Raw genomic sequence first — 21965 nt, forward strand, 5'->3', positions numbered from 1 at the left:
TTTCTCACACTTTTTGCTTCATTAAGTGAAGCACTGGTTTGGCATCATAGGTATGTACCTTGTCTGTCCACTGCTTCCTTCTGAATCTGAAAGAGGTAAAGACCTGCGCTGTGATCCTCTTGATAGGAGAACATTTCCTCTAAGGGCAGCAAGTTTTTCTCAAGCTCATGCTTTCAAAGCTATCTGGCTGCCAGTCTTGTGAGCTCGCCATATCTTCTACCTAAGTGATTCACCAATAATAAGACTGAGTTAAGATTCAGCTTTGCTTCTAAACCAACAAACATGGTAGCTACACTTTAATTCTGCATTATTACCACTCATTTAAATTTTAATTAAGATCACTTCTAGAAATTTGATTATCAAATTGAGCCAGTAAAAGAAATATCTCATTTGTTTTACATTCTACTTTATCTGCTATGGTTACCAACAGCCCATAAACACACGGCAAAACATACACAATGAGAACAGTTACTGCTCACAGCAGACCAGAAATAGCAGCATGGGAAACTTAACTTTCATTTAGTGCTTAATGTTAACTATCAGTAGTGACAATCTGGACTTTCCAAAAGAAAAATAACAAAAATAAAATGGGATACAGTTTATGCTATACCACCCGTTAAAAACAATGGTGATATACTATCGAGATCTACATGCTCTTCTCTTAGTGAAGATCTAACATCTGACTTGATAACCAACGATCAAAGGCAGAAAGAATTTATTTGTTCCTCCAGAGTGGTGCAAAAGAATGATTTTTCAGAAACGTCAGGCAAAGACAATTGTAAAGAGAAATTTTGCTCACCGCAGTTTACAACATGCGCATGTCGTCATGCATGAATGCAAGATACAGAAAAGCTCAACTCCAACAGCTACCTATTTAAGCTGAAACGAACTTGGAGACTACTTCCTCAAAACTTCCTCCTTTGTCAAACAAAACATTTTCTTCTTATACCTTTCAAGGCTTAGAATAAATCACTCCAAGCAAATTAGCAGGAACAGTTTATTGCAACACTGTCTCAAGAAATCTATGCATGTATAAATAGAGAAAACAAAACTTTAGCCACACTAGAACCACCTAAGCTGAGATTCAACGTTCCACAGTTTTAATATGCATTCCATCCCGGGTACACTGCCTATAATACAGTTCATCTACAGCAGTTCCGATTTAAGAGTACACCGTAAGCCAACTTAGAGAAACATCCATTAGTTGCTAATAGAAAGAATCACAGGAAGGTCTCACAAGAGTTTACTAAAACATTGGATGTTTTTCCCTGTAAGTTTTCAAATACAAAAATTGGATTTTCTCTGCAACTGAAATATATTTACATGAACATTTAAAAAGATGTAACTTAAGATCTAATCACTGTCATCCGAACCCCCTTCAGACCCCTCATTATTGGAGCCTTCTGGTTCAGATTCATTACCAGATCCTCTTCCAGAACCCTCGTTATCAGATCCTCTCTCAGAATCTCTGTCTGAGTCAGCACTGCGAGAAGCTGGGCGAGATTCATTATCTGAACCACCTGAACGACTTCTTCCTGACTGCACAGACTCATTGTCAGACTGCTCTGAATCTGACCGTCTCCTTTTCCTGGCTGACCTGTCACTGTCAGAATCTTCTTCGGATGGGTGGACACTGGATCTCCTCGGACTGCCTGCCTCACTACCAGATTTGTTTCTGTTATCAGAATCACTATCAGAAACAATGCGTTTGCTGTGCTGCTGTTCCCCATCATCTGAATCGCTGTTGCTATTCCTGGCATGTCTGTACAGGAGAAAACAAACAAACAAACAACAATCCAATTAGGATGCTAGGATCTCAGGAACATTTGCATGATCTGACTGAAAAAGGCAGTGGAATCATTAGTAATGAAAGGTAATGTTTTTGAGTACAACAAAACGCTTCTCTTTAGCTCATTATTATGAATAATGTCATTTCTCTCAAAAGCATGCATTGAAACTTTAGTGTTTCAGAAGTGAGTAACAATTCTTACCCATCGTCAGCAATCTTGAGTTTATCCTCATCAGATGAATCATCACTAGATGAAATTATGGCTTTTGATTTGATCTTTCCTTTCATTGAAGGAGGCAGACGTTCTGGTTTGGGCTTAGGGGCAGGAAAAAAAAAAGAGCTGCTCATTCACATGGCTGGTTATAGAGTATTTAAAACAAATTTAAAAAACACAACAGGCTGCTTCTCTCTAACAGATACTCCAAAGTAATTTGATCCAAATTTTCCATTTACTATCAACTGTTGTACACTGCTTCAGAAATATCCTGTTCAGCACTGAAGCAGATACAGCAACAGGGAGGAAGGACAAAAGGCAGTTTGGTACAGTTACTTTTGTAATAATTTTCAGCATTTACAACTCTGTAGAGTGCAGTGGTGTTTAAGTCCAAATGCATGTTTAGAGAAAAAAAGAAGATACGCAGCAGTTAACTTACAGCCTTCTTTTTCTCTGCCTTGGGTGGGCGCCGTTTTTTAGGTCTTGGACCATTTTCGTTTTCTTCATCATCACTACCCTCGTCTGCTTTCTGGGGTCTTAAACAGAATAATATTTTATATTATGTCAAGTATATAATTGAAAAAAAACTTTAAAAGTACAAAAAAATCAGTCCAAAATGCAGCCTATAAATATTATTATATTTTATTATTATAGGAGTTCTGTAATTTTTATTTAAAAATACCCACTATAATACTTAATCACACTAACCTCTTAACAACTGTTCAGTTTTTAAGCTTTTTTAAGTGAATAACTGCATGAGAATGTAATTTAACAGCCATATTATTTCCCCAAGAAAGTCTGACATTAAAGTACCAATTACCTCCTCCTCTTCTTCTTCTTTCTCTCCCCTTCTTCTTCTTCCCCATCTTGTTCACTACCACTGCCCTTTCTCTTCTTTTTCTTTCTAGACATGGGCAAATCTTCATCGCTGTCATCATTGACAAACTCATCAAATTCCCCTGCTCCTTTTTTGGAACGCTGTAACAGATAATATAAAGGCCTCACAATATAGCCTACTATTTATCTTCAAGGTAAAAACAACCAGATAGCAAGTCAAAAGTGAAGCTCTACATGAAAACATTTTTCAAGACATGAAAACGCAGCCCTTCTTGTGACAACTTTCTCTTAATGATATCAGGTTAGAGTGCATGAAACTAATTCAAAATTTACACTTAGTAAACTGGTTATTTTAAACATCAAGAAGAATTGATTTTAGTAATGCCACCTTGGTCAGAACTTAAGCATTAGCTTTCAGTTTCTATACTGGAGTATTAAATCTGCACCACTTCATACAAAAGACGTTAAGTGGATTGAAATTAAAACTCTACATGTTTGATGTTATCCTGAGATAACATTTATTAAAGGGAAAGCGAAAGAGGAAGTTAAAGAATTTCTGTTCTACCCTGCCTCCACCACCACGTTTTTTCTCCTTTGATCCTTCTACTTCACCAGTGAACATCAAAATATTCTTTGTCTTCTCCACATATTGAGCTCTTTGTTCCAAAAGTTTCTTCTGTTCTTCTTTTTCTCTTAGGCGCTTCTCTTCCTGAAACAGAGAGAAAAATTACCATTACTGTTGTATTTGTACTATTACATTCACAGGTATTCAAGTTATCTGTTGACAAGAAACTGCAACACTGATTTTTACAAATCTGTTACAGCACGAGGTTCACGTGTCAAAAAGGTTTTGTACAACATCTATACTAGAGCAGGCAAAAGACCTTTTTTGTTTTAGTTTTCTCAAGGGCTCCCTCATCCAGGCCATCAGCGCAGAATTTTGATGACAAAGCTTTTAGAAGGCAACACCTGGATTACATTATAAAAATAAAAATGTATTTGTAAAGCTCTGGGGAAGAATATCACCTGTTAACTGTAACTTTTTTTTTTTTTTTTGCTAGCACTTACTATGACTACGAGGACTGTCTGCTTGATACTTTAATCAGTAATACCCAGTAACATCACAGAGCAACAGAAACGTCTATCCTTAAATTTAACAGAACATAACAGATCAAAACCTGTTCTTTAAGTAGTTTTTGACGAAGCAGCTCCTTTTCTTGTTCTTGCTTTGCACGCAGCTCCCTCTCTTCTTCATCCTGTTTGCGTGCCCGAGCCACATGATACTGGGCTTGACTCAGTAAGTCAGAGCATTGCCTAGAACACACAGTGGTTTCAAGTAAAGGAAGGTGGCAGACATACCACAAGCAGAAACAGTTTTATGAAGGGTATGCATCAGAATGCTGTATTTGTGACAAAAGTAAGATATCTGAACTAGTACAACAGAAGATCAGGATAGATTAACGAGTTAACAAAGGCACCTACTAGTAAGCAAATATACCTGTAAATTGCAATATGCGATATGTAACTTCAGAACTTACTGTTTCACATCTTAACAGGCTTGAGTACAAACATTTCCCTGCACAAAATTTGAAGCAGACTAGGCATGCACAAAACAAGTATTCCATGTCTCAGTAGCTGACCTGCTATACTCAGCATAAGCTATCTTAAATCTCCATGAAGGCAAGCCTGTTGAGATCATCTTTAAAGTCAAAATAGGCAGAACTAGAGATCTTTAAATAAACTATCACATTCCCCTTGATGGAAAACTTGCCATTAATACAGCAGAAATTTTACAGGTTTCAGCTGATGGCAGAAGACATATTTAGAGTTGAGGATTGCATAGAAATACTAGAAAATTAAGAAAGGAAAACAACCAAAACAGTAACAGGGAGTGACCCGTATTTGGATTTCTGCTGTTGTGTAAAATAGACAGCTGAAATACAGTTGAAAACAAGTTTTCCTCTGGAAAACAAACATTCGAAAACCAAGACAAAAGCATTCCCCTTAGCTCCTGAAAACATTTGTTCCTTACCTGGCTTCTGTTGCAGCAAGTGCCAAATCAAATCTCATCTTATCACCCACTTTACTTAAGTAACTGAAGTACCTAGAGGGAAAAAACAACAAAGAGCAAAAAAGTGGTATTGGTTACACACTTATTGCAATCCTGCCTTAAAAGTAAACATTAGCTCCCAAGTTGAAATCTTATGAAACTCAACAGAAGAGGGCATTCACCAATTTTTTGCCTTTTTGTAGGCATCCACTTTTAATACAACAGTATGCAAGTACATTCAGAGTTCCCAAATGTAAGACACTCTGGAAGTACTCCAAAGGGGAACAATAATCCAGAAAGAACTAGTAGTCATTAACCATTAGACTTGATTTTGAGATCTACCTCCAAAGATTTACAAGATGCTTTGAAAGAAGTCCTCAAAAAAGCATTAAATTTGTAGAATAATTCACAATGCTTTTTCAACTATATTCTTCCATGAACAAGTCCCTCCTAATCATATTACAAAACTCACTAAAAATACATTTGCCACCTGGTCAAATAAAACTAGTTGTGGAACAAAGCCTGAACACCTAGTATTTTCAGGCCCAACAGTTTCTACCCATTTCCTCCCTAGCTAGTTTCTGCTAAGAACTCTAGAATGCAATACAAAGTTTTGTTGGATATGACTGCTTGCACAAATCAGAATTTGTGATCTACACTGCACATTTACTGCAAGGGAACTGAAATATATTACAAAGATGAGAAATAAACCATCTTTACCTGTGGGCCAGCTCCAGCTCTTTCACAGCATTAAGTACCTCCTTCAGATTGCTTTTCTCATCTTTCAAGACAGAGGTAGCTAGTCTTTGTAGCACTAAAGCCACATTAAACATAAGGACTGTATCACTTGGTGCAACATGCCTGGCCTGTAAATAAAAAGCCTTATTTTATGACATGCTACAATGTAATACAGAAGTATACAAATAAGGTAAATAGAGGTATAAAGAGAATAAACACCACTGTTTCAACTCATGACTACTGAATTTAAGCAGACCTAAACATGTACTTGTTCACACTCATTTTGTTCTGGGACCTATGATATTTTCTGCATACCTTTAACAAAGTCTGCTTACATTCCTGTAATTTCCCACATTTGAAGAGTGCTCGGGCCAGATATAACAATACTTCAGTGTTCTGATGCTTATAGAACTTTCTGAGGCAGTTTTCATACTGAAATAGAAAAGAGGTGTCAATGGTTAGCTATTTTTGTTAGTTAACTCCAGCAGGTTTGTATTCCTAGGAGGTATTACTGCTAATGTGCCTTTTGTTGTGCGGATTTTCTTTTAAATCAGCATACTATGCTATGTAAAGAGATGCTCTGTTCATTCATTAGAGAATCCTTCCTGCTATTCCATAGCAACAACTCGATTTTTCTGAAAACCAGAGCAGTCTGGGAGGCTCTGTAGATGTTTAAATATAGAATACTTTGCAAGTACCATCTACAAAGGTCAACAAACAAATTTTAAGAGCACTCTCAGTTATTGTCTCTTATTTATACTCAAAAATTGAAAATGTAATTAATTGAAATGTAGTAACTTCATACAGATGATGCAATCAGTTACAAAATAAAACCACACCTTTAAGATTTTCTGCCCACCTAGCTACTTATTTCTAGTTACATTATATCTTCTTTCAAACAAAAAAACCTCTTGTTAATTTACATTTTACCACCTCAGAGTAAAGCTTCAAGCAATCACGAATCTCATGCTTTTCATTAAAAAGTGCCTTTTATTTGCCATGTTACTAAGAAATCTTACATAATTTCTAAACCACCAAAATAACAAGAAATACAAAGCAACCTTTACTTCCAGCTCAACTACAGATTACCCTGTACCGTGATGCAGAAATTAGAACTCATAGGTTGTGCGGTGCTGAGTGTCCAATTTCACTCGCTTCAAGAGTCAAAGATTTTGTGTTCAGCATAAATTTGCCTTGGATTTAAATGCTTTACAGCTGAGAACTCACTACAAAATCTGATGTTGCAGTAAGCTGTGCATTAAACTCATTAAGCTGTGTATTAAACTCATCTCCCTTTGAGTCCAGTATTATTCTATTGCAGACTACAGCTTGCACCAACTGTATAGCAGAATCCAGAGAATAATAAAACAACACAGTGAATATACACATTTCTACTAAGCAGCTTCACCTAAATGCATCAGCAAATAAGTACAATATTTTCTGACAAATCAAAAGGTAAGTTTCCCCACTGCACTGCTAAAATTCGATGTTTCATTAAGCTTTTTGCATTTAAGAGCAGAGATGGTCCTGAAGGCAGACTCTACTCTAACACAACAGACCCTAATTGATCATGCAACTAAATCCTTCTAACAGTAGTTTACTGGAGAAGAGAAATTACTGAGAGATGAAAGGCCCAATATCTCCTCCTTGTAACTATCATAGAATCCTTAGAGTAGGAACGGACCCCTGAAGGCCATCCAGTCCAACCCCTCTGCAAAGAACAGAGACACCACAGCCACACAAGGTTGCCCAGGGCCTTATCCAGCCTGGCCTTGAAAGTCTCTGGGGATGGAGCGTCAACCACATCCATCAGTAACCTGTTCCAGTGCCTCACTGTAAAAGATTTCTTCGTCATATCTAAACTAAATTTTTGAGCTTGAAACCATTTCCCTTTGTTCTATCACCACAGACTCTGCTAAAGAGCTCCATCAAAAATAAGCTTTAGGATAGCTCTGAATTAAGTATTTTTGAGACTCAATGTTGAATAAAGCTTAATGGAACAAGTTTTTCTGAGCTTCCGTCTTGACCAATATATTTTTTTAAGCTTGTTTGTACACTTTTTGATCAACTAACTTAAGTAGTGTGGGTTGATACTTGGAAGTTAGTTTGCTTGAGTGGGTTGAACTAGATGACCTCAAGAAAGCTCTCAACATAAATTACCCAGTGGTTGCAAGCGTAGCAAGAGAAATCATGGTAGTTAGTTTTCTAAACATCTCCAACTGTTCTTGCGAACAACTGCATAAATAAGACTAGGAAGTGTTGGTATTAAAAATATCCCAGCAGCAAACTGTATTTACTTATTTCAGTAACATCTGAAAATAAATCACATACACTAACTACACCAACTGAAACCTCTGTGACAAAAAGAGTTCCCAGACTGAAATTCAAACCCAACTGTATTTTAACTCTGCTACCTTAAAAAAAAAAAAGCATTTGGCAGTTTAAATTTATACTTGACAGCAAATAGTATTGCAAGAAATAAACGTATGAACTGTTAAAATATTATTCAGAAACTTAGCAGCTGCCAATGACAGCTAAGAACCATCCAGAAGTCATCTAACCCAACACATTATGTAGTTCAATTTAGAGATGTTACCATCTGCACAGCACTGATGTACTGTTTCTGTTCTACATAGATATGTGCCAAATTCAGCCACACATCACTGATATCTGCTGTTGCCTCTCTCACTTGGGCAAAAACATCACGAGCTTCACGGAAATATCCTTTATGCGCCAAGACAGCTCCTAAGGGGAAAGTAATATGTACAGTGTAAGCTTCCAAGTTCATGTACTATGTACTCCTGCCAAAGAAAATAAAATATTGCCTGAATCAAGTTTCCCAATAAAAACTGACATAGCTATCATATGAAAGCTATTCTTTCATGTGCTCCACTAAATAACGTGCAGGCTCTGCAAAAACAATTCTATATGTATTAAAGTATAAAACATAAAAATACTATCAACCACATTTTAAGAAAAACTAGTCTAGCATTCACCTATGCCATTAGCAGCATACAAGTTCTTTGGATCATTTCTGAGTACTTGCTTGTAGATTGCTAACGCACGGTCCTGATGACGTTTTTCCTGTGGAGAGAAGTATCAAAGTTGTTCACTCATCGATATAATCAAGTATTAAAAAACCTACCTAGTATTTTTATGGACTGTAACATGCCAAAGAGGCAAAAACAAAAGCACACTAAGTAGCTAACAAAAATTAAATAAGTAAAATCACACACATGGAACAGATGGATGCCCATTACCTTTTCTCTGTCCCTCGTGGGTTGATGTAGAGTCTGCAACCAGACATTGCCAAGAGCCAGCATGGAGTAAGTATCATTCTGTGTGGAAGGCTGCTTCAATATTCTTTCAAATTTCTTCTGTCCGGGGCCCCACTCTTGTTTAGCCAAATGAAGATTACCAATAAGAGACCAAGCATCCGGATGGTCCTGAGAAAAAGTTTACTGTCAATTGCAAAGGCACTATCTTCCCATACAAGGTTACTTTACCAGGTATAAAATGCCATTCTTGTTAAATAAAATTCCATATTGAAAGTAAAAAAAAAAATTAAAGAACAGGTTATAGCAGTTCTCACTCTTTTCCTTAGTTTATGTCAACAAACAATATAGAACCACAACAGAAGGAAAACAAAATTGAAAGAATAAGCAGTGTTAAGTGTTTTCAATTAGAACAGTTAAAGGGTTACAAACCTGATTTATCTGAAGTGCTTCCTTAAACCAATCAGAAGCCTCATAAAAGTTACCTTTATCCCTAGCCATAGCACCCAAGCGCAAGTAGCCTAAAAATAAAGAAAACAACAACAAACAATCAATCAAGAAACAGATTCAAGTGATCTCAAATATGAAGAACACTAGTCACACATATACTTCAAAAGCAATCTTTAAGACACTTCTCATGTTCTATTCAAGATGACATGCACTACGTAAAGATGAACTCCATACACAAGGATGATGTAGAAACTGCAAATTTCTGACTGTAAAATTTAACTTAATTTACGTGTTTCCACAAGCTACTGACATTCAAGCAACCTCTAATAATGAACACCACGTATGTTATACAATTTTTCCTCTCTCCACATTAAATAATTCTCCCACCTCTGCAGGCTTTGCAAAAACTACCAGATATCAAGGAGCAGTAATAGACAAGAGATAGGGCTATAGAGTAGGCTAGAACATGCTGCAGCTTGCTAAGCAAGTGGTATCACGTCTCCTTTACAGAGAACATATCAGATTGGATACTTGGAAACAAGAGATAGAATAAAGCAAAGAGAAAAAAAAAACAAAAAACAACAAAACAAGACATGCCACAGCAGCTGCACTGATGCCTTCAACATCTCTTCTTCCACGGAGGAAGGCCAAGGGTCCACGATAGAGAGTATTTGGTATAGTCATTGTATTTCCACTGATGCGAACACTTAGGGTTGCAGAGGCTGGACATACGGAGTGGATAGCCCTGATTGCACGAGTGCTGAGGTGCTAAGGGTTTTGGGGAGAGGAGCAAGGGGGAGCAGTCAGGGAGAAAAGGCACACAAGTCTAGACAAGCTAGTCTTGCTAGATTTTTCAAGTACAGTAAAGATTTTCCAATAATCAGAGGTCTTATGCCTGGAGACCAGACTATAAAAATGATTCAGGCTTAGAAAAACATAGAGAGAAAATGGCAGGCAAGAAGGCCCTACAACTACTACGAAAGAAACAAGGACAGATGGAAGGAGACCAGAAGACACTGAATTGAAAGTTTTTTGGTATTTTAAGAAAGATCTAAGAACTAAAATATCAAATGTTTCTTACAATCAACATAATTAGGATGCTCTCTTAAAATGTTTTTATACAGCTTTTCCGCTTCGTGAAATTCACACATCGCTTCATACAGTCTGGCCAGGTTATAGGATGTTGTTACAGAGATAGCATTGTAATAATGCTCATCATGTTCAGCTTCTGCTTTTGCACGATCCAGTGATGCCAAAAAATATTTCTAAAGTATAAAAAGAAAAAAAGAACAAAACAGTCCAGAATGTTCTTAGAGGAAAACTTCTGGGTGATCATAAAATTCAATTCAAACTTCCAATAATTACATACCTTCGCTTCCCCTAAGTTTCCCAGCCTGAAGTGCAGAGCACCCACATTATTCAAAATCTCTGGTGGGACATCAGCCTGTACTTTCTCTTGCAGAATGCGTGTGGCTGTACCGTAAGCTGACAGTGCACCCTGTACAAATAAAAAGCAAGAAAGAAAAGAATGAGCTTTGCATGCATAAAAAGCATGTATGTCATTCAATCAGTGTTTATCATCAATTACCTGTATGTCAGTCTGTTCTAGGATTTGGGCTAGCTCAATCCATGCCTCTACATCATCAGGATATTGTTCTGTGACCTTCTTTAGATGTCCCTGAGAAACGGCAGAAAATAATCACACTTTTTTGTGGACACAGAAAATATTAAAACTCAACTAAAGAGCAAAGTTATTTGCTAGTTTTCTTCTTTGCTACTTTCTTCTTCTTTGCAGAATCACAGAATCATAGGGGTTGGAAGGGACCTCCAGAGATCATCAAGTCCAAACCCCTGCCAAAGCAGTTCCCCTACACCAGGTCACACAAGTAGGCGTCCAGAAGGGTCTTGAATATCTCCAGAGAAGGAGACTCCACTCCCCCCCTGGGCAAATGTAATGTAATACAGGTTTTAAAGTTTTAGAGATGTGGAAAGTACTAAGTGTCACACCAATATAAGAAGCTAGAAAGTGATGGCTAATAGTATGTGCACACATTTAACCAATATTACTTTAATAAAATCTTTTATTAAAGAAAACAGCAAAACCACACTAACACTGTTTTTTCATGTAAGCCATGATGAGTGTTTTCTGGAATTCCCAGCTAACTTTACATCTTCAGGAAATCACTACTAAACTTGGGAAGCATTCTGCCTTTTAACAGTAAGTAGGTAAATGTGAAGCTAGGGCTCCTCTGAATTTCTCAAGTTGTTTTACCCAGAGACTAGCCCCAGTTCTGTTAAGAAGTTGTAGCACTCCACAGGTAAGATGATCTCACATGACAGCAAATATTAAATATTGTATATTCAGAGTCAGTTAACTGTGTTTCATGCACCTTGAAAATCAGACTTGAAAAAAAGATTCTGTAACTTAAGTTACACTCTTGCATGTAGAAGCACAATGCTGGCAGAAGCACAACTCACCTTTGCAATATCCCGTTTCTCCTGGTCTTCTGAAGCTGCATAAAGAGATCCAAGGATTTTCATGGTCTCATAATTGTTAGGATAGGCTTTCAAAACTTTTTCAAAGCATTGCGATGCATTCTCCTTGTCCCCTCTATAAATGTACATTTGACCCAATCCAAAAAAGGGAAGTACAAAAGAAGATGAGGCGAACTGAGTGGCTTGGTAGTAATACTGGAAAGCTTGATCATAATCTTCCTAAACAAAAATTAAAGAAAGAGCAGGTAGTGCTTTCACATGTAAGCTTTTTCTGAACATTTTAAAGAAGAATTTTAGGTGCAAAACTTCAAAGATAGGCTTTAAAAAGTTGTCCTACCTGTACATGAAAAGACCTAGCCAGCTGGTAACAACTCTCTGCCTGCATTGCTTCAACTTCGGTATTATGAAAAGCATGAAGAGCCAAGTGTTGTACTTTACCGTAATCCTAAATAAATGAATTTGAAAGACTTCATTTTATTTAGTCAAGTCATGTATTGTTTACACAAGAATACACAGCAAATAAAGGAAATCTTTAGCCATATCATTTACTAAATAACAATAAATTCAGTTTTAGAGGTTCCTGTTCTCTCTTTAATCCTTATCTTTTGCAAGTTTTAAAACCCAGAAGGGAGAAGGAAAAACAAACAACAAAAAAATGGAAATCCCTTCAGGAGATTTAAGTGAGCTTGATTAAAGAAATGAATGTACTATTTTTGGCCTCCTTAAGAAAAGTTTATCAAAAATTAAGTTAAAAACTTAATGCATATTCATCTATATATTATCATCTATATTCTGTACCACCTAGTCTGATGAAATGAGATCAAATCCAACACTGGAATCCCTTCTGCTCAGAGGTTATTAAGTATTTGACTGTAAAATTCCACAGACCACTTGCTTACCTTCTTGAAGAAGAAGTGATTAGCCAAGTGATTCAGCACCATTGGATTACTGGGATCAATTGTGTAAGCCCTAGAGAGGAGCTGGACACCATTCTTGATGGAATCAGCCTAAATGAAACATTCAGAGGAATCAGCAGCTTCTCAATAGCTTTATTATTATTATTATTATTATTATTATTATTATTATTATTATTATTATTATTATTATTATTAAGATTCTAAAAACTACTCTTCGGTTCACAGGGCCAGAGGATCTCTAACACAGCTGTGTGCTAGGCTCTCAGAAAAAATAGAAATTCAGCAACATAAAGATTGGAAACAAATAATGAAACCACCAGAGATGGTGCGGAAGAGGAAAAAAAGAAATAAGCAAACAAAAACAATAACGAAAAGCAAAGTGTTACTTTCTAGGGAAAAACAAAAAAAATCATGTAGCCTTAGTGTCCTTTGGCATTTCAGTTGCACATCTCTGATAGCCTTCCTTCTACTCTTCAATATCTCTAGAGCTTGCTTGGTTTCAGTCTCAACCCTTTGAATGATTCATTAAGCAGAGAAGTGAAAATATTGTCATGTTCAAATTCTAAACCAGAATTTCCAATACTAAGTTAAGAACTACTGAAATGAAGTTCTAATTTAAAAAATGGCAGAAGTTTGACTTAGTGATATTACTCTAAAAACATTCTTTTTTATACAGAGACCTGACTGTTTAAATAAAGCTTTCCATGAGCACACGTTTGACTTGATGACAAGTTCAAGTTCAAAACTGATACAGCAAATGCCATTTTTTGGGGATGTTGCTGACATACTCATCACAAACATAAAATCTTAGATCTGTAGGTATTTAAGAATAAGAATAAAATAAAATGTATCTAGTAATAATAAACTAGTAATAAACTTATGTCTCAATCTCATAAAAACTGAAGTCCAACAGGCAGATAAACAAATTTCATTTTAAAAAACAATTTTCATTTTAAAAAATCTGTCCAGTATTATCACAAAAATATAGACTGGCAAGGAGATACAGAATCATTCTTGTTTAACTTTCAAAGGCAAAAAAGACTTTATAATCATATTAAGTCTGATTTTTCCAGTAATTGGGATCTCATGTCGTTTTAAATAAACTCAGCAGATGGGCAGAGGTCTCAAAGCTCCTAGGCACCGTCATGAAATAAAACCAGAGAGAAGACAAACTCCAGTGAGAACACAGTGCCATCTTGACCCTCATTTGACCTCATAACATCTGCAAGGATGGAGAAACATTGCCAATACCTAAACATGGGAGAAATCAATTAAAAGTTTGTACCCTGAAATCACTGTCAACTCTAATGTTACACTAATATTGCAGTGCAAGTTGGGGAAATAAGGGTAAAGCACATATGATACATTCCTTAGAAAAAGAAATAACGTATTTGAGTGTGTCAGTTTCTAGTCACAGCTTTGCAAACTTTAAGGGGACTTAAGTCAAAAGATTTAAAAATTTCCAGGGAATAAAACATTTAAAATAGCAGATTTCATCAGTTTCTTGCCCACAGAATTATTTGTTATGATCTGACCTTAGAATGTTTTTTGGTTGTCCCTGGAGCTTTATGGGGAAAAAAATTCTCATAGTCACGTTTACTCAAATTATTCATGGAAGCCTAAAATAATTTTTTCCCATGACTTCGTAAACTAAGTCATTTTCAGATATTCTGTACTTAAAAAAGCTCTTTCCTAGACAGCTATGAGCTCTCCAGAAAGCAATACTATAACAATATTGAATTTTAGCAACATAAAATTAGGCAAGAGAGGTTGGTAATTTATTTGCTTATTTATTTATTTCAAACATTAAAGGTCCCATCTTCCACTGATAACTTTCTTAGCATAGATCGGCCATCTCAGATCATACAATCTCAAGTTAAGTTTTATGACAGTACAGTTTTCTACTAATACAACATCTAGAGAGGTATGGCTGCTACTTTGATTTCACCAGCCTAGTTAAAATTTGTTCTTGTTGATTCCTTGGTTTACTATGCAGCATATGTTCCAAGTTAGCTTCAGCACAACTTGCACAGCTGTATGAAAGGTTATGTTCCATAAAGCCCTGAAAGCCTGGGACAAATCTCCTAGGACCACATCTTTTACCATGATCTTCCTGCTAGCAGATGCTCTTTCAGAAAAAAAATCCTGATGCTCTGGATATAGCTGTCATCTTAAATGAGGTCTCCAAGTATTTGAGAACTTTCAGATCATCTTGAGTACAAACTCATGTACTCGTACATTTGAAACTCCATTAAGCAAGGCTGGCTATCAGATATGTAAATATTGCTCATTAAAGATCTTTAAAATCATCACTTCCTTACCAGATCTGTATTCAAACATCTCACCAGGGACTTTCTGTGCTTCGAGAAGCACCTCTATAAGCAACACAATTGACTTTTTAACTAAAAGAAACTTATTCAGTGCGTACTTTAGGTACAAACCTGTAATATCATTCAACAGTAACACAGGCTGAAATTATTTAATCACACATTTTAGTACCCCTCTTAAAACCTGGAGTGCCCTTCAAATGATAAAAACTTTCCCATTTCAAGGGAGTAGGGCTTATAGTTAAGTCAGACCCACCTCTTTATTATTGAGTTCCAGGACAGCCAGTCCAACCAAAGCTCCCACGCATTTTGAATTAAGCTCCAGAGCTCTGCTGAATGCCAAGCGAGCTTTTTCCAACTTGTTCAGTTTCACAAAGCAATGCCCCATACCTAACCGAACCTCAGCTGGAGAACAAGGTGACACCATTCAGAATCCCAAAATTGCAACAACTTCTTATTTTTTTAAAACACACTGAGCAGCAATACTTTTTTAAAACCTGAAAAGCCTTCTAATGATCTGTTGTTTTAAAGGACAACCTCCCTCACCAAGTAGCAAAGTTAACTTTTGTAGGTTTCTTCATAAGATTTCTCCAGACTGGCATACATCTCCAAAATACTCAAAAAATAACCAAATGTAATATTACTTCTATTGAAACGTAACAAAAATAAGAAAGACGTGAATAAAAATTGTCAGATGAAAAGGCTGCAAGTGTCTTGGCAAGTTCAAGTTCACCTGAGACTAGGAGGCCTTCACAATACAATTTAATTAACGAGTGTGCTAGGCATTCCATCTCAAACAATCGGTTCACCGTTAGCAAAATGCTGTTTTATCATCGACTAACTTCCATGACCTGTACAGACAAGCTAACATAGAGGATTTACATTGTCCCGCTCTTTCAGGACTACAAATACAGAGACATTTACATACAGTGAGAATAAAATACATTAGTTTCAAAGTATGGCTTACATTTCTAGACTTATTTCAGCAGCAGTGATTCTTACACTAAGCCAGACTACAGAATGCACATCAGCTTTGCAGAAACCTTTTTCAGATAAGTTTTGCAAAAGCACATCACAACCCTCAGAAGATTTTAGAGCATTTATGATCCTAATGCAAATATCCTTTACTACTATTTCTAAAGCACATGCATCGCTTTTACAGCTTTTCCAGATTTCTGCATTAAGAAAACTATACAACATAATAAAAACTCTTATCATAGAGTAAGGGTAGAATTCTACATTTCATGTTGTTTCATTATTAATGCTAACACACTGACATAATTCCCTTAATCCTTATTCAGGAGCTTGTAGTCTTGAACAGTACTTTCCTCACAGTTCCACACAATTTTAATACACAACTTCTCATTCTCCAATAGCTGCAGAAGGTAATAAGTGGGGAAAAAAATATAAGCATCTTCCTCAACATGATTTCCTTCTCTAACAGTTAAGTTGCATAGCAGGTCAACAAACATCTCAACTCTGCAAAGAGGATGAAGGTTTTTTTTTGTGGTAGCTCTGGGATGGATCTTTTGGACCGCTATAGAACACAAATAAGCCCAGAGATACTCAAATTAGGAAGATCTGAGTTAGACGCTTCCACTACCAAATGGTTTCTGTCTTACCTGGACAACCTGGATTGGTACGCAGTGCTTTCTTGTAGTACGCAAGGGCTCCTCTATAATCTTTCTTGTTGAAAGAAATGCATGCTTTACCTGTTAAAACATATCTATCAGTTACAAATTAATCAGAAACAAAAAACCAAAGCTGCTGTAAATCAGCACATAAGTATCATTTACTGAACTTGTGTTGTACCAGTGTTCAAAAGCGACCATCAAAAACCTAACAGAAAATTCAGACAGCTGCAGCTGTTTTGGTACCTTTGATGATGTCCAATATAAAATAACAATGGAATACATTCAATTTACACTTTCCTGGCTTCCCACTTAAACTTTATTCTTTCCTAGTGCAGAATAAAGGCATTTACTAAGATTGAATTAATTAGAGAATAAAGAAAAATAAATATCTGTAATGTACTTCTGATCAAAAGCTCATACTTCTTCATCCCCTTCTTTCTCTCTCTGCTTACGTACAGATCACTTTCCTAAGCACATAACTCAATCCAAAATTCAAGTAGAGAAATCAGGGTTGCTTTTTTTGTTTTGTTTTTGGGGTTTTTTTGTGTTGTTTTTTTTTTTTACACAAACATCCATAAACTCATACCAAGAAGGGCTGGAATATTATTTGGAGACTGGTTAAGCACAAAATGGAACTGTGCATCAGCCTGGTCCATCTTATCACCTTCGAGCAGACAAAAACAGGCTCTTCCCAGCAAGTGATTCTAGATAAAAAAGACAAAATATTTGCAACATTTATCTTCATAAAGTACGAAGATAAGACTACGGGAGAGATTATTTGGCTGTGCAATAGGACTTTTTCAATGATTAATTTATTTCTCTTGCATCAGGATAAGCAAAATCAAAAAGTGTGTTTAAACAGATGATAACTGTCTCAAAGTTCACATAAACAAGCAAAAGAATAACAACCAACCCTGCCTTCCCAAACCCACAGAAGTTGATGTATGCAGTTCTATTAGGTGCTCCCAGCTAGAGATAACTATTTATTCCTGGAAGCACCACACACTCATTTCAGATATTTTCAAGTGTTATGCCAGAGTTAAAAGCACTTTTTACTTTCCCTTTAGTGAATCAATATTTGCTTTCTTTAGAAGATCTTTTTGAATTCACACAGAAAATATGCTGAAATTAAACTAAAAAGAATCATTAAAAATTTTACAAACATGGTTTTTACAGATTCTTTTTACCTGATCATACATGATGATTTTGTCAGCCATAGTATATAATAAGGTAGCTTGTGTAATGAGCTCCTTCTTGTTATCCTTGTTCTTCTCCTTTCGAGCCTGCTGTACATAATATGCTGCCAGAGTATCCAGACATGTCATTTGATCTTTTTCATGATCTCTATAGTCCAGGTTCCCATCTATGCGTGCAGCTTCCAACAGCTTTACAAAGTCTTCTGTTTTTCCTTGTTTGTAATATTCCAGCTGTAAAACATACATGATTTTAATGGACAGTTCTATAAGCCACATAAACAAAGCAATAAATCAAAGACACTCTGATATTAGCAATATTTTTTCCATCATCATCCCAAGTTTTTCAGAAGTCTTACTAGTATTTATTATAAATCATCAGCTCTGAACTTTTGTACTTTTTGCATACTTCCCTGTACTTTCATCAGTATAAATAACACTCCATTTTTTATGAAGTACAAAATCAAAGATGCAAAACGGTAAAAATATGGAAAAAATAACAATAACAACTACAAAAAATAACAAACAACAGAGGAGAGTGGGGATCAAGCAGCTTCGTTTCATGAGAAAAGACAAAGTTAAAAATGTTAACATGTCAGTTCAGAAGTATCCACTTTGAACCTGTTACCAAACTGTCAAATTTAGTTCCAGTTCTGAATTCAATTATCCCCAGTCATAAAAGTAAGTGGAATTCCTTGATCATCTGAATACACGGTTGAACATATACTCACCGCCAAGGCAATCCATATGTGCAGTTGTGTGTGTTCCTGTTTCAGTATACTTATAACTTCATCACCCTCAGGTAATTGATCGAAGTCAAGCTCAATAACCTACAACCAAACAGCACAGATCTTTTACTCATAAAGTTTTAACAGTTTTTATTTATCATTGAGCTCAAAGCAAGCTGGACATTTCAGCACACAAAACAAAAAATTCTGTTCAAACAAAGTAGTGGAGAAAGAAGCGATGGTGTTTTTTATTCTGGAAAGTACAAAAATGCTGGCCTCTCACAAACACCTGAGAAAAGAGCCCAGTGTTTGGGATAGCGGTCAGAGACAAGTTACTAATTTAACTTTTTTCCACCATTCATGTCAGGCTCTGGAAGTTCACACTTCAGCTAACAATCAACTAACCAACTTGCCAACACATACATCCCTTCAAGAGCTGCTCTATTCTTAAACCACATCCTACAGGTAAAACAAAGATCTATAACACAGTTAAAATGATCCAAGGACTGGGCTATTACAGAATCCATTTCTAAGACACATCTAAGAATGCTACAGTTTTCCTCTATGCCCAAATTAATGAGATTATTGAAGTAGCAAACATGACAGAATATATTTCTGATCACTAATACTACAGTCATAATGAGCAAAAGACAGAATCATAGAATCATCTGTTAGCAAGAACCGTTAAGGCCATCAAGTCCAGTTCCCCTGCCATGAACACGGACACCTGCAGCTACAGGAGGTTGATGTCAAGAACCACAACATCATTATTTAACAAGCACAATTTCACCAAGTGGGTTCACACTTCTGATATGAAAAAACGAATGAAAAGGAACAAATGGTCTCACGGTGGAATGTCTATTTAAGGTCTAACACCATTTAAGTGCCTGACCTCTCAGCTATTATCTTGTACTGCGCGTGATACTAACCATCCACATCACTACTCAGCTTCACAGTGAGAAAGCAGTGCAGCTGTTATAACCAGGTCTGTCCTGTTACCTACACAGGGACTCCCATCCCCAAGACTAAGTCAGAGCCCCTCAGTTTATAAGGCCTTCAATTTTATTAGGATTTGATTATAAAATGGTATATTACAGAAGTCCTTAGTGATTAATCCAGAACTTCAGGACTCAAGTCATTCTTAATCATAACTTGAAAAGCACTGAGCTCATCCACTCATGCTGACACCCACAGCTGAAGTTTCTGTCAGAGAATAACAACTCCTCTCACGTGTAACGCACGGAGAACACAGCAGTGCTTTGTGAGATATATAAACGCTACAGCAGTTACAGTAAAACTTGTTGAAGTATGTACAAGCAGCTTATGCATACAAAACGAACACCGTGGGAGAGCAAACGGCTCCTCCTGCCTTCTCACGGCCGTGCGAAGGACACCGGACGGAGCAACCGGACAGAGCACCCGGACGCGCCCAGCCGCTCTCTGTCAGCGGCTGCACCCTCTGAGGGCCCCCCCGGCCCACAGCGAGCCGCACGAAGAGCGCTCCGCGCGCATTTGACATCGCGAGCCCTCCCGCCCCACGAGCAGGCCGCGCCTCCGCATCCCGGCCCCGACTCGCCTCATCGGTGTCCCGCAGAGGGATCTCAATGGACCCTCGCGACATGATAGCGATGGCAACGGCGCGGACGCCGCCAACCGCCAAGTTCCGCCGAGCCGCCGACCTCCACCGCGCTCCAGCAACGACACGCGCACTTCCCCTCACACACGGGATGACCCGGACGTGCTCGTGCAGCCTCGCCCTCCAGGCGCGAGGAGCCAATCGCAGCGAAGCGCGAACCTCGAGGGCCGCCTCGCGCCCCCGCGTGGGGAGGCGGGAAGGCGCGGAGGTCTGCGGCGCGCGCCGCTGTTGCTGAGGTAACTACGGCCACGCCGGCGCCCCTCAGCGAGCTCTGCCAGCGCTGAGTAACCCGCTCTATGGCTGCGTCGGTTGTTCTCTGCAGCAGCAGCAGCAGCGTTCTTAATGAACGCTTTGAATCAGAACGTTTATTTATGCACGAATGACTCTGAACTAAATTGCCCGCTCCGATGAAGTTTAAATATCATTTCTCCTACTTACACCCGTCCTTAGTTCTTTTATCTGTACAGGAGCTTTCACATCTGGAAACAAATTGGAATTATGCAGAAATTAATAGAAACAGTGAAAGTGCATGCTTAAAAGTAAGTGATTTTTCCCATTAAAAATATGTCTGTGATACATTCAGTAGACAGCGGACAAAATTTAAGAACTTTGTTACCACATGTAATTTTAGACACTCTTCAGGAACAGAAAAGGAATTTAACTAAGTATAAGGAATGCAGAAATGCTGAGTCGCAGCTTGAAGCAGGGATGGAGCACCTGGTGGGAAGGCAGGGCCAACCAGGAGAGCTCAGCTGTGTGTAATACACCTGAGTGACCAGAAAGGATGGAGCCAGGATCCACCCCTTCCAGACTTCATTTAAGGGCTGGCAGTGCAGGCGAGAAGAGATTGCTGGAGATCCCTGCGTACCTGAGGCGCTCTGAAGGTAAGTGGCGTCTTTTCTTTGTTTCTGAACCCGCAGCTGTTGGATTTGAGCAAGTCCTTTGCTACTCTGTTACTTCTCCGTTCTGTCATGTTACAGTGTTGCACTAAGCTATTTCAATAGTAAGGTAAAAAAGCCTTTGCCTTGCTGAGCAAATTACCATCGTGTTTGAGATGTGCACGCCAATAAGTGAATTCCTATTTAGAACAGTTGGATGGCCAGGGCAAGTTTCTTTTATTTGTGAAGCATCTTTACTTTTGGTTGTAAGATTAAATCTCCTGTTTTTTGTTTGTTTGATTTTGTGTGTGTGTGTATGTGTGTTTGGATTTTTTTGTTTTTTTTTTTTTTTTACTAAAGATGGGAATGGTCTTCAAAAATCTTCAGAGTGCAAATTAATTGTAGTACTGTGAACAGTTGTTTCAATAGTCACTTAGTGACCTTTCTATTCTAAGCTATGGAAAAAAAGTAAGAAGTGATATTGTATTGCATTTTTGCAAAGCCTAGTGTTGTGTTAGGGAGCACTGAAGGCCATTTTCTCCTGGAGTGAAGCCAGGAGCAGAGCATAGTGACGGCCAGGGCTTTATTAGCTGCTGTGAACCCCAGAGAAACTGAGCATGGTGGTAAGGCTCCTGATGAAGCAGGTCTGAGGTGAAGGCCATTAGTAGGGCAGTCATAAACAGCAGCTCATGTGTATCATAGCCTGTTAGTAGGCCCTAGGCTAAGGCAGAGATCGGTGCTTGGGCAAAAATCCAGATTCAGTGAAATGTTTTTTCTATGTCTTGCTGAATGTAATATCTCTT

General features: G+C 37.6%; 1 protein-coding gene across 1 annotated transcript; it reads right to left on the reverse strand.

The window, feature by feature from the left end:
- Positions 1–397: 397 nt before the first annotated feature.
- Positions 398–20396, reverse strand: CTR9 (CTR9 homolog, Paf1/RNA polymerase II complex component). The gene is made up of 25 exons (XM_072338352.1): positions 20225–20396; positions 18652–18750; positions 17915–18154; positions 17314–17431; positions 16716–16805; positions 15350–15498; positions 12749–12856; positions 12187–12294; positions 11832–12068; positions 10942–11031; positions 10723–10851; positions 10435–10618; positions 9336–9424; positions 8889–9074; positions 8625–8712; positions 8225–8373; positions 5944–6060; positions 5611–5756; positions 4873–4944; positions 4019–4154; positions 3406–3549; positions 2824–2981; positions 2443–2539; positions 1992–2104; positions 398–1762 (listed from the first exon to the last, which is right to left on the reverse strand). The coding sequence occupies exons 1-25, from the start codon at positions 20267–20269 to the stop codon at positions 1354–1356; spliced, it is 3501 nt and encodes a 1166-aa protein (XP_072194453.1). The 5' UTR covers positions 20270–20396; the 3' UTR covers positions 398–1353.
- Between the last annotated feature and the right edge of the window lie 1569 nt (positions 20397–21965).

The sequence above is a fragment of the Excalfactoria chinensis genome, chromosome 5 (genome assembly GCF_039878825.1).
Source record: "Excalfactoria chinensis isolate bCotChi1 chromosome 5, bCotChi1.hap2, whole genome shotgun sequence".
NCBI classification, from domain to species: domain Eukaryota; kingdom Metazoa; phylum Chordata; class Aves; order Galliformes; family Phasianidae; genus Excalfactoria; species Excalfactoria chinensis.

Excerpts from the sequence above, each read along its gene's own strand:
- CTR9 (XM_072338352.1), bottom strand. The coding sequence starts at position 20,269 with ATGTCGCGAGGGTCCATTGAGATCCCTCTGCGGGACACCGATGAG. Across the intron at positions 18,155-18,651 it reads ACATATGGATTGCCTTGGCG|CTGGAATATTACAAACAAGG; the intron begins GTGAGTATATGT and ends TATGTTTTACAG. Across the intron at positions 9,425-10,434 it reads GCATCCTAATTATGTTGATT|GCTACTTGCGCTTGGGTGCT; the intron begins GTAAGAAACATT and ends CTTTATTTTTAG.